Here is a 13,123-nt window from a genome sequence, read left to right on the forward strand (position 1 = left end):
TAGTGTCCTCTCGTGTGATGGTGGTATCTGTGTCGATGATCTGGCATGTCTTGCAGAGGTTACCGTGGCAGGGTTGTGTGGTGTCGTGGACGCTGTTCTCCTGAAAGCTGGGTAATTTGCTGCGAACGATGGTTTGTTTGAGGTTGGGTGGCTGTTTAAAGGCGATTAGTGGAGGTGTGGGGATGGCCATAGCGAGGTGTTCGTCATCATTGATGACATGTTGAAGGCTGCGGAGAACATGGCGTAGTTTCTCCGCTCCGGGGAAGTACTGGACGACGAAGGGTACTCTGTTGGTTGCGTCCCGTGTTAGTCTTCTGAGGAGGTCTACGCGATTTTTCGCTGTGGCCCGTCGGAACTGTCGATCGATGAGTCGAGCATCATATCCCGTTCTTACAAGGGCGTCTTTCAGCGTCTGCAGGTGTCCATCGCGTTCCTCCTCGTCTGAGCAGACCCTGTGTATTCGCAGGGCCTGTCCATAGGGGATGGCCTCTTTGACGTGGTTAGGGTGGAAGCTGGAAAAGTGGAGCATCGTGAGGTTGTCCGTGGGCTTGCGGTAGAGTGAGGTGCTGAGGTGCCCGTCTTTGATGGAAAGGTCTACATGCTGGAGGACCTCACTCCAAAGCTGTGTAGAGAGGCAGAGTACGTCTGCATCACTCCAGATCCCAGCTGGCACCATAGATAACACTAGTTGGTAATGCAGCTAACAATGAGCACCCAATATAGCTCAGTAATGGGCACACACCATCAATGGTTGGGTCCACTGCAGGCTGCAGATAGCAACTCCAGCAAATAGAATTTCCATCCATAGGACAGGGCAGTTTAACGATGTGTTGCTGGATGCTCTGTCCTCTTTCAGTACGCTCAGCTGACAGAGCTAATGATTGCTCATTACGGAGATGCTGCCAATCCTACACTACAGCATGAACCGAGCAATCACAGCTGCACACGTGTGGGATTGCAGGGTGACTCCATACACACGAGCATGAATTTTGCATTCTTGTATTTGGTTTTGATCAAGCTAACAGAAGCAAAGAGTTGCATGTTTATTTTCCCCATGCAATAAATTGCAGTTCCAGTTTCACGAGGGCTCACTGATAGCCTCGGGAATATTTTATCCTCATCCAGTGTAGGGATTAATAATATGTACTCAGTTGAAAAAAAATGGGCTCTAGTTTGCCACCACTCAAAAAAGTTGTTACACATTCTCCAGCACCCCAGGTAAGGTAATGACAGCCATCCAGTATCGCCTTGTGTATCCTGTCTTTCAAACAAACACAAACTGTATGAACTGTGGCACTTGATAAATAATGAGTACTATATGTTTATATTACACAGCAGGGCTGCGGCGGTGGACTGAACAGATGGCTCACACTTCTCACAAGTATATCTACTTTACAGCTATTATGCACCGCTTGTGAAAACTGTCAGGTCTTCAGCGTGTTCCCGACTCGTGATGGGCTATTATCAAGGTGATCTAAAGAGGCTAAAACCCAAAATGGTGCACAGTATGACTAGCCCTTCCCATATAGTCACTTTCTTGTCATCATCCATTTCCTATTCTCATGGGCCAGTCTTACCCCTCAATAGTCACCGAATCCCCTTGATCTGCTTTCCCTATTACACAACACCACCGTGCTATCTTTCTTTATTCATCCAACCTCTGCCCTCTGCCGTCTGCCCACAACCAGAACATTTATCATCGACTAACTCACATAGCAGTGATCAACAGACAGTGCACCAACCAGCCAATAATAACCACAAAAACAGCTTTGCCGAGATTCCTGGATCGGGACAGCTGAGCAGCAAGTTACACGGCATCGAGGAGCATTAAAATCAACCGTACACCCCTCAAACACACATTACCTATTCCAGATTACATCCCATCCCTTTCACAAGGCCTCAGCAATAAGGAGTGCAGGGAAAGTAGCAAAACAAACTTGCAGAAATGTAACGTAATTTAGCCAACAAGCACAAGTGAAAATAGAATACTTAAGTGCTGGTGAATAAGAGAAATGGAATGATCAGACATCAACCTCCCATTTTCTACAATTTCTCACCAAGAATTTTCTACGTGCCTCTGAACCGATGTAGGGGCCTAAAACGGTTCAGTTGTGAGAACCATCGGTAAGAGCAGGTCAGCTGAACCACATTAAGTGCAGGATTGGTCTGAGCAGTATACGGAATCACAGGTAGGTCTGATTATACCAGTGCTGATAACTGGATACCGTGTCAGCAATGTGTTGTACAACATTCTTTACATTTATCAGCATTCTGAAATTCAATCAAACAAGTGAGGAAATGGCTAAAAAAAAATATTGTTTCTTTAATGCTGTGTAACATTAACAAGTTGAATCAAGTTTTCAATTAACCATTAGGGCTAAATATTAAATGATACTGGCTATGAAACCTCACCAACTGCACTTTCAATTAACAATACTTATAAATAATCCATGTTATACTCAAACCATCAGAATAGTGCATCAGATTTGCAGCAAATCACTTTGGTAGACTTCTTGAATTCTCCCATGTGCTGCTGTAGTCTGGGCTTTTACATTTCATCGACAAAATGAGGCCTTTCTATTTAGGGTAAGTCTAAATCTCTGTTACATGAAATGATGGCAATTGTGTGAGCCAGGCAATGGAGAGATCGGGTCACTGACCAATCTCCAGCCCTCGCTTTGAATTCTTTTCTGTAAAATGAATACAAATCTGATATCAGCAAAGTATGACTAATATTGGTGAATACAATGGTATCTAGCTAATCCAGTTTTGTTTGGAACTCCTTCATAGAATTATACAGAAATTATAAACCGCCTGCCCTTCAATATCCATTGGTGTAGATGCTGACAAACCATTGGCCTGATGCAAAGGCAACGCAAATTAATCAGTGATAAAATATACATAAAGTATATCCAAAATGTACCTCTGAGCTCCCCATGATTTAATGCAGGTACCAGGGATACCTGCACTAACACCCATCACTACACAGAACAAGTAATCAAGGTTTCAGGCCTTTTTCTTAGTACTGGCTGCTCTGTACCTTGTGCATCGAAGAATTCATCATCCGAGCTGTCTTCAGAATCTCTAGCAATACTCTGCATTCGCCAATCTGCTATATTGTGACGCGAAGGACTTGCTGAGAAACAAAGAAACATCTGTTAGAGGACAACACACCGTCGCTTCAAGCATGCTGCAAAATAATAACTTTTGAAAAGTGCCGTTATAAAGTATTACATTGTGCGCCAAGACAATCGCACAACTTATATTACACACGTCCAAAAATTTGGTGTAAAAATTGCATGTAATATTCTACTGAGAAAAGTTCAATGTTACGTCAAACATAAACTAATAACATTTTGGTTGTACAATTTTTTGTTCTATGATCATAACCCATGTTTGGTTCCTCATTAATTGTCAACACTGAAAGATTTACAGCATCAGGTGCTAAATGAAGGTCATAAGACCCTCTGTACATAAACTAGCAATCAGATCCCATTTTATCTGCTACCTTCCTGTTATAATTAGTTCATTTGCTGTAATGGCTAGGCCGTGTTTAGATTAGCAAACTTGGATGTTTATTTTGGATACCTAGATGCAATTGGTGTATTTTAGGCAGGTGATCCTGTTGCCAGGGTGACTCTAAGTCATGTGATGCTTCAGTTACCCAAGAGTCTGCCATGAATTACAGGTATTTGGGTAACGTGTTGGGGCAGTGGATTCAGTGCCTGATGAGCATGCACGGCATTCTGCTGCTGCGGTAACAATCAGTTGGGAGAAAATAGTGCCGCGCACAGTGCAATTGGAAACATTTGGATATCAAACATTTCAGGACCATAGAATCGAAGAAAAGCCTCAGAATAGTGTCAAGTAAGTCACCGTGTCTCTCCTCTCGCACTCTGCCAGTCAATTTCAGGTCAGTTTTAAAGGTTCAAAACCAAATAAGCCAGATAGTTTGGCTACTTCAGACACCTCAAACTTGAACCAAGTTGCTTTTTCTTGTTACTTGCTTTCTTACCATCAGTCCTAGTGTTAATAACATCATATCAGTCTGTGAACTGGTTTGCAAGCAATAATATAATGCAAGAAAAAAGCATGGGACACAAAAGGCGACCTAGAATCTTAAGAGGATGAACTCAACTCGCATCCAGTCAAGAGCTCGGTTCCCGGAACTACTTGGCACTTTAATTTTTTTTTGCTTTCACCACATGAATTCCAACAGTTCTCAGTCAGATCACTAGGTGGGAACAAACCATTTCACCTACAGGGGAGGGGGCAATATGCAGAGTCATTTGTGCTGCTCCCGACAGCTGAGGAAGGAATAAAAGTAACAACAACCACAAAGGTCAATCTGCTACCCCAATTAAAAAGTCTTCTCCTTCTTCCTGCCCCGCACATTTCATCCTTTACTATCCTTGTGTCATCCCGCTTCTTTAACATGGTGGGGTTTGGGAGGAAGGGGGATAGTTGGTCTGGGTGGCCAACAATATAATTTTGTATCAAAACTTACAAAAACTATTGGCCCAAGTGGCCCAAACTAAGCTAAGCTAAGGAAGAAGTTGAAAGAGACCAAGGTGTCTTAGTAGACTCAACTCTCGACATGTCCATCCAATGCAGAGCAGCAATCAACAAAGCCAATAGAGCATTGAATTACACTGCCAGGACAGTGAAATACAAGTCAGAGGACGTCCTGGCCAAACCCCACAATGCTCTGATTAGACTCCACATCAAGTACCATGTCCAGGTTTGGTCACTGAGACACAAGGAGACAGTCAAGCACTCGAGACAATGCAGAGAAGAACTACAGTACAAGACTAATTCCCAGTGGCAAAGGTCTGAATTATGAGAAAGACTTAAGAAATGTAAGCTTTTCATCCTTGAAACGAGGCATCAGAGGTAATCTTATAGAGAAATACACAAGATAGTTAAGAGAAAGGTAAAGGCAAATCCAGAAAATTACTTCAAATTAAATTGCAAAAGTAGAACAAAAGGGCACAGATTCAAAATAGCAAAAGGCAAATTTAGGACTGAAATCATAGAGTTCTTCTTTATGCAAAGTGTGATCATTACATGGAATGGACTCCCAAGTAGATTGGAGAAGGTACTTAAGAAACAGATGTTCCAATGGGGGACTTTAGGGTCTTAGAGTTGCCAACTCTAAGATGCCAAGAAGATGCTGCCAGAATCTCAGTAAAGGAAAATATAGTTGAGATACTGGATGGGCTAAAAATTGATAAAGAAGAGGTATTTGAAAAGCTAGCTGTACTTAGTGGATAAGTCACCCGTTCCAGAAGGGATGCATCTTAGGTTGCCGAGGGAAGGGTGGAAATTGCGGAGGTACTGGCCATAATCTTCCAAACATCTGTAGATACGGGGGTGGTGCCAGAGGACTGGAGAATTGCAAATGTTACACCCTTGTTCAAGAAAGGGTGTAAGGATAAACCCAGCAATTATAGGCCAGTCAGTTTAACTGCACTGGTGGGGAAACTTTTAGAAATGATAATCCGGGACAGAATAAACAAACAGTCACTTGGACGAGTGTGGATTGATTAGGGAAAGCCAGCACGGATTTGTTAAAGGCAAATCGTGTTTAACTAACCCGATAGAGTATTTTGAGGAGGTAACAGAGTGCGTAGATGAGGGCAATGCAGCTGATGTGGTGTATATGGACTTCCAAAAGGCGTTTGATAAAGTGCCGCATGGTAGGCTTATCATGAAGATTGTGGCCCATGGAATAAAGGGGGCAGTAGCAACATGGATACAGAATTGGCTAAGGGACAGGAAACAGAGAGTAGTGGTGAACAGTTGTTTTTTGGACTGGAGGGAGGTGTACAGTGGTGTTCCCCAGGGGTCAGTGCTGGGACCACTGCTTTTCTTGATATATATTAATGACTTGGACTTGGGTGTACAGGGCACAATTTCTAAATTCTACAACAGGAGTATTGTGTCCAGTTCCGGGCACCGCACTTCAGGAAAGATGTGAAGGCCTTTGAGAGGATGCAGAAGAGATTTACTAGAATGATTCCAGGGATGAGAGACTTTAGTTAAGTTGATAGACTGGAGAAGCTGGGGTTGTTCTCCTTAGATCAGAAAAGGTTGAGAGGAGATTTGATAGAGGTGTTCAAAATCATGAAAGGTCTAGACAGAGTAGATAGAGAAACTCTTCCCATTGGCGGAAGGGTCAAGGAGCAGAGGACATAGACTTAAGGTGATTGGCAAAAGAACCAAAGGTGGCATGAGGAAAAACTTTTTTACAAAGCGAGTGGTTAGGATCTGGAATGCACTGCCCGAGAGGATAGTGGAGGCAGATTCAATCATGGCCTTCAAAAGGGAACTGGATAAGCACTTGAAAGGAAAACATTTGCAGGGCTATGGGGAAAAAGGCGGGGGAGAGGGACTAGCTGGATTGCTCTTGCATAGAGCCGGCGCGGACTCGATGGGCCGAATGGCCTCTTTCCGTGCTGTAGCCTTTCTACGGTTCTATAACTCTGGTTGGACATATTCTTGGATGTTTGATCACGTGACTTTTGCAAATGTTATTGCATTTACCTTAGCAATACTCAAGCAGTCCTAAGATAATGTAAGATAATTATATCATAGTACACAAGATTTTTTTAAAAATTGATGCAGAATTTGGACAGAAATATTCTGCAATCATGATTTGTAGACATTTATTGTGCGCACCAGAATTGGAGTGACCAAGGACAAAATCTATCGCAGGTATGATGGTGGGGATGGGATGTGGGAAGGGTTAGCAACATAGGAACAGGAGTGGGCCATTCAGCCCCTCGAGCCTGTTCCAACATTCATTTAGATCATGGCTAATTTGTACCTCAACTTCATTTTCCTGCCTTTGATCCATATCCCTTGATACCCTTACCCAACAAAAATCTATCCAACAATTCTTGAAAATTTCAATTGACCCAGCATCCACAGCCTTTTGGGGAGTTTCCCAGATTTTTACTATCTTTTGTATGAAAAAGTGCTTCCTGATTTCACTCATAAATGGCCTAATTCTAATCTTAAATTGTGTCCCCTTGTTCTGGATTCCTCCACCAGAGAAAGTAGTTTCTTTGTATCTATCCCATCGAATCCCTTTATCATTTTAAAGACCTCAATTGGAGCACCCCTCAACCTTCCAAATTCAAGTTTATGCAACCTGTCCTCATAATTTAACCCTTTAAGCCCCCATATCATTAGGATAAAAATAAAGGAGGTACTTAAAAGGATGGCTGTGCTCAATGTAGAAAAGTCACCTGGTCCAGATGGGATGTATCCTCAGTTGTTGAGGGAAGTAAGGGTGAAGATAGCAGAGAATCTGGCCACAATTTTCCAATCCTCCTTCGATATGGGAGTGGTGTCAGAGGACTGGATGATTGCAAATATTACACCCCTGTTCAAAAAAGGGGAGAGAGATAAACCCGGCAACCACAGGCCAGTCAGCCACAGTGTTTATCCCACTGACCGACCTGGTTTGTTGGTGGCTCTCAGACGAGTATCTTTATTGGTTCTGTGGCTCTTTTCAGTTGTGTGTCAGTTTCTGATTTATATCTTTCTCACCAGGTATTGCTGTTGGCAGTTCCCAATCAATGATCAATAAAAAGAAAATTAATTTGAGAGAAAGAAGGAAGAAAAATTGAGAGTAAAGAAAAAGAAGGGGAGAGAGGATTATCAAAACTGAAACAAACCTGAACAAATCAAAGAACATAAAAGGATAATTGCAGATACAGCACAGGGTGCAGAATGGAGGAAGGGCTGGGATATGAGAGAATAAATTAGAAGTCTGATCTAATTAGGATCAACATTTCTTTCCCTTATTTTGTAAGTTCTTCAAACATCCTTTGCTTGGTGTTGTGTCGCTATAGTTACAGGGCCTTTGTATTTGTCCAAGAGGGGAGAATTGCCCTCCTATAGCTTCATGTAAACACTGAAGCCTCTGGCTGCTTTTCAATACTTTTATTTTAAGATTGGGTTTCCTTGTGGTGATGTATCAAGGAGCCATCAATCAAGGTGACATTGGGGTTCACTTAAGTCCTGAGCATTTATCGTTTCGTGAACAGTTATTTAAAACGAGAGCCTGTTTCTCGTACTAATTAGGCACTGACTGCCTTTCACGATGTTAATGAGTTGAGGTACTTTACTTGTAATTAATTATTTGTAATACAAGGCAGAAGGCACAGCCGGGGGTTACAGGGGGGCAGGTTTCAGCAGCTGAGGCTGTGCTACCATTCGTAATTCAATAACAACTTACATTTATTAAGTGCCTTTACAAAGAATAAGGGAACGGACACTGAGCCATGGAGGGAGAAATTAGGAGAGACGACACAGGGACAATAAAACAGGAGGAAGCCATTCAGCCCCTCGAGCCTGTTCCTACCACTCAATCAGATAATGGCAGATCTGTACCTCAACTCCATTGTACTTCACTGGCTGTAAAGTGCTTTTGGGACATCCTGAATTCATGAAAGGCACTAAATATAGATGCAAGTTTTATGTTTTTTTAAACTCTACCTGCCTTTGATCTATATCCCTTGATACCCCTACCTAACAAAAATTTGTCGATCTCAATCTTTAAAATTTCAATTGACCCACAGCCTTTTGGGGAGACAGTTCCATATTTCCACTATTCTTTGTGTGAACAGGTAGTTCATGGCCTACCTTTATTCTGGATTCTCCCACCAGAGGAAATAGCTTCTCTGTATCCACCCTATCGAATCCTTTTATCATTTTAAACACCTCAATTAAACCACTCCTCAACCTTCTAAACTCAAGTGAATACAAGCCAAGTTTATGAAACCTGTCCTCATAACTTAACCCTTTAAGCCCTGGTGACCAAAATGTTGTTGGAAAATAAAGATTTTGAGAAGCTTTTTAAAAGGTGGAGAGAGAAGGGGAGAAGCAGAGGGGTTTGGGGAGGGAATTCCAGAGAGTGTAGCCAAGATGGCTGAACACTGACATCAATGGTTTGGGGAAGGACAGGTTGCGAATAAAAGGCCAGAAAGCCAGAGCTCCGTTGGGTGAGTGGATAGAAGGCTGGAGTTGGTCGCAGAGATTGGGTGGGGGAAGGATTTGAGGAATGACGACTTTAAATTTAATACGTTGGGGGGATAAGGAGGAAGTGTAGATCAGAGGCTGGGTATTCTGCGGCGAGTGACTCACCTCCTGACTCCTCAAAGCCTTTCCACCATCTACAAGGCACAAGTCAGGAGTGTGATGGAATACTCTCCACTTGCCTGGATGAGTGCAGCTCCAACAACACTCAAGAAGCTCGACACCATCCAGGACAAAGCAGCCCGCTTGACTGGCACCCCATCCACTACCCTAAACATTCACTCCCTTCACCACCGGCGCACTGTGGCTGCAGTGTGTACCATCCACAGGATGCAATGCAGCAACTCGCCAAGGCTTCTTCGACAGCACCTCCCAAACTCGTGACCTCTACCACCTAGAAGGACAAGAGCAGCAGGCACATGGGAACAACGCCACCTGCACGTTCCCCTCCAAGTCACACACCATCCCGACTTGGAAATATATCGCTGTTCCTTCATCATCGCTGGGTCAAAATCCTGGAACTCCCTTCGTAACATTACTGTGGGAGAACCTTCACCACACGGACTGCAGCGGTTCAAGAAGGCGGCTCACCACCACCTTCTCAAGGGCAATTAGGGATGGGCAATAAATGCTGGCCTTGCCAGCGACGCCCACATGCCATGAACGAATAAAAAAATAGTAAGGACTAGGGGAGGGGAGGGAAGAGTGGTAGCTGACTTTTGGACAATTTTGAATTTATGGAGAATGGGAAGCCAGAAACAAGGACATTAGAGGAAGTCAGTCTAAAGATGGCAAATGCAAATTTAATGCTTTTGTTGTAAATTATGTTTTTTTTATGCCTGGTGTTGCAAACCATTCCTTTATTATAATGTGCCATGTTACTGACAAAACAAGATGACAAAAGATGTTCTAAGAATATTTTCAGCAATTTCACTGGTTTGCCTTTTTAAAAAAATTGGTACCTTTTGCTGACTACTTATTCCATATTTAGTGTACTGCTTATACATCTTTAGGAGTTTGTTATTGGAAGTTTGACTACCTCCTTTTCCTTTCCTCGATTGGTATGTTGCCTATTTTTTATTAGTGATTTGTTACTGTTTTATAAAACATGAGCCGACCGGTTGAAGTGTGATGCAAAAGCTGATTGTAGAAAAGTATGACGTCCAAACATGATGGAGACAATTTCGTATTAGATAGACGACATTATAAAGACTGGCATTATCTATCGTTTGATTGGAAGTAAGCTCAAAAGCAGTCACGAATCAATGGCATAAAGAGTTGAAAAAACAGCACCTGGAATAATTTTTCCAAATGCTGAAGTGTATACTGTACAACTTTTTAAATCCTTCACGAACTGCAGCAGCATTTTGGCAAGGAACAACAAGTGCATAACCAAAATTACATTTTAAAACAAGTGAATAGAATATCCAATAATTACAGGGAGACACCAAAAAAATCCATCCTGAATTAAGCATTGGATCCCAAATGAGAAGCAGAAACCTTACTGAATAAAACTCATTACATGTATCAACATCAATTTGGTAGCAATAGATTTCCTAAATATTCAATGTTGTGTCACCTTTTCCATTATTCTGGGATTAGCAGAATTATTCTGTGTGCAATATTCCACATCAACAAGGCCATAAAAAGCAAGTCAATATATTAAGCTGTTTACCTTCAGAATATTGGTACTGGACTATTATATTAGTCTGTTCAGTTCACTAAAGAGTCCAATTTATTTTTCCCCATTAAATCTCAAGCTGAGTTTATTGTAGCATTATTGCAGACCAAGGGGCTGGGAGTGGGGGAGAAACAGAGAACAGGGATTTGGTTTTCCTTCACAGCTACAGTTCTTGACTGAACAGCCCTGCTCATTTGAGAAAATACAAGGAGCCAGTTTGAATGACAAAGTTAAATCACGCAGCAAAAGACGTCAGCACCACGTTGCTAATAGTGTCTATAAATAAACCGCATTGCAAGTAACAGATGGTGTCAATATTACAGATCCACCAGGAGGCTTTCAGCAAAGTCGTAGCTCATGCTGTCTGAAATCAATCTGGGATATGGGCAACCACGGCTCAATGCAGAGTGAAGGATCCATTTATCTTCAGAAACATGCCAAGCTTGATCATGCCAACAGTTCCAACAGTTCGTGATACACATTATTTATACTGCTTACTGGAACTTTGTAAAAATCAAGCTGAAGACAGAATATAAATAGTTTAAAAGATGTAAGGCCTGCATTTCTATGATTAGAATAGGAATCTTTAACACATTCATACCTCATTTTGTGCTGGGTTATGGTTAAGGGGAGTGTGCATCAAACACAGGCAATGCAATGGACAGTCAAAATCTTTCATGAAAGTCGTACACACAGGGAGTGCATCAAATGCAGAATGCTTTGGCCAAATACCTCAAGCTTTTGAAATGCAGCATGAATGTAAATGGAGCGAATAGGGAACAGACCAGGCTGCTATGTGTAATGCCTCGCCTAACAGGAGACCTCCGAAAGGAAGACATTCGACTCAAAATGAACATTTGTGATATGAAAGGCTTCTTTTAACCTTGGAATAATGGCTTACTTTTAGATCTTTTAGTTTAACCAATTATTTTTGCGTCACTGCGAAGGTAAAGCATTCTGTGGGGACTGCTGTGGTCACATACAAAAATCATAAAAGGATTAATTTTGAAGGTTCTGAAAAGGTACTTTCAAAAACTCCAGAATACTTTTCAAAACAGGAAATAGTGTGTAAGTTCAACATTATTCTGCTGTGTTCATTTTGCTAGTGTGTGAATTTCTTTCAGGTAGGAAATTTGTCTGGTGGTTTTCCCTGAACTATGTGGTCCCAACAACATGGCCTTTTTCCACTTCTGGGAGAGGCCAACAGCAACCTACGTGGAATTCAGTGAAAAGGTCACTGTTAATCCTACGACGCGCTAATCCATGCGGACGGTTGTAAGTTTTGAATCATATGAAGCTCAAGTCATCCTATGGTGATGACGTAGAAGCACAGGAGCAGGAAGGTAGTTCTCAAGTCAATGCTAGTCCTTTTCCAGCACCTGCCTCTGGCTAAGTGACAGGAGATGCACCCAGAGCACACAAGGCTCCAACAGTTGGATCTGATATAAGTGGTCAGCTGAATTGTAGGCGGCCGCTCAGGAACCCTCCACACCTACTCCTTCCAAACAAACGTCACTTCGGATTAGAACACAGGAAAGAATACAGAGCACCAGTACACATAGCACAAGGGGACAGAATAGCAGTGCAGCATATTAAACAGACTACACAAATTAATAAAAATAAATGCTCAGCACCATAATATTTCAGTCCTTACATTTAAAAAAAAATTATTCCAAAAAAAAAACTTAGAACTGAGAAAAAAAATGGAAGGGCTTTTCAAAATAAAAAAATATTTACAACATCCTGAATTCTGTCCTTCTCACTGCAGAAAGGGCCCTGCAAATGTCTCTTCAGGGGAAATAATTCTTCAATAAGTACCCACTGCATCAAAGATGCTTTGGACAATGGTTGTTGTGCTGCACAGAGCTCATTCCCTCCTCGCCCTCTCCCCGAGGCCTAGCTTGTGACTCATTTACACCGTTGGGCACTACATAATATTCCATTATCTCACAATTCAACAAATCAGGTCTGTCTCTCCAGTTGCTGCTAGATAAAGGAGCTCAGCTCTACATATGCAGATGTGTGGTGAAAGAGGACAGCTATTCTAGCTCTGTGATGCAGCAATGAACTGTATCACAACGGTAATTCAAAAGATCGGTGGAAACACACTGCCGTGGAATATTTGTTTAGTAATATAACATATTTGCACAATGCAACACATGAAGTGAAAAGAAAATAAACTTCCATTGTTAGGGAGAACCTATTCTATCACTTGTACTATTGACTGATCACAACTTTAATGGCTCAAGTTAGACTTGGAGAGCTGGGTCAATACAAATTAATATCTAAACCAAGGCCAGTAAACTCATCCCCAAATAACAATTAAGAATTCTCCACTTGGTTCTCGACAATGCAAAATGGTCAGATTAGACCCTGAAACAAAAATATGACTGA

The 13,123-nt window shown here is 42.0% G+C and overlaps 1 protein-coding gene across 4 annotated transcripts in view; it reads right to left on the reverse strand.

Moving 5' to 3' along the window:
- LOC137342290 (membrane-associated phosphatidylinositol transfer protein 2) overlaps positions 1-13,123 on the reverse strand; it is a 354,330-nt gene that overhangs the window by 64,142 nt on the left and 277,065 nt on the right. For all 4 annotated transcript variants that reach the window (XM_068006206.1, XM_068006204.1, XM_068006207.1 and 1 more), the window contains one exon: positions 3,041-3,136. In XM_068006206.1, coding sequence (XP_067862307.1) covers positions 3,041-3,136 — 96 coding nt within the window. The remainder of the gene's footprint in view (positions 1-3,040; positions 3,137-13,123) is intronic.

Source organism: Heptranchias perlo, chromosome 25, assembly GCF_035084215.1.
Source record: "Heptranchias perlo isolate sHepPer1 chromosome 25, sHepPer1.hap1, whole genome shotgun sequence".
In the NCBI taxonomy this organism is placed as follows: Eukaryota; Metazoa; Chordata; class Chondrichthyes; order Hexanchiformes; family Hexanchidae; genus Heptranchias; species Heptranchias perlo.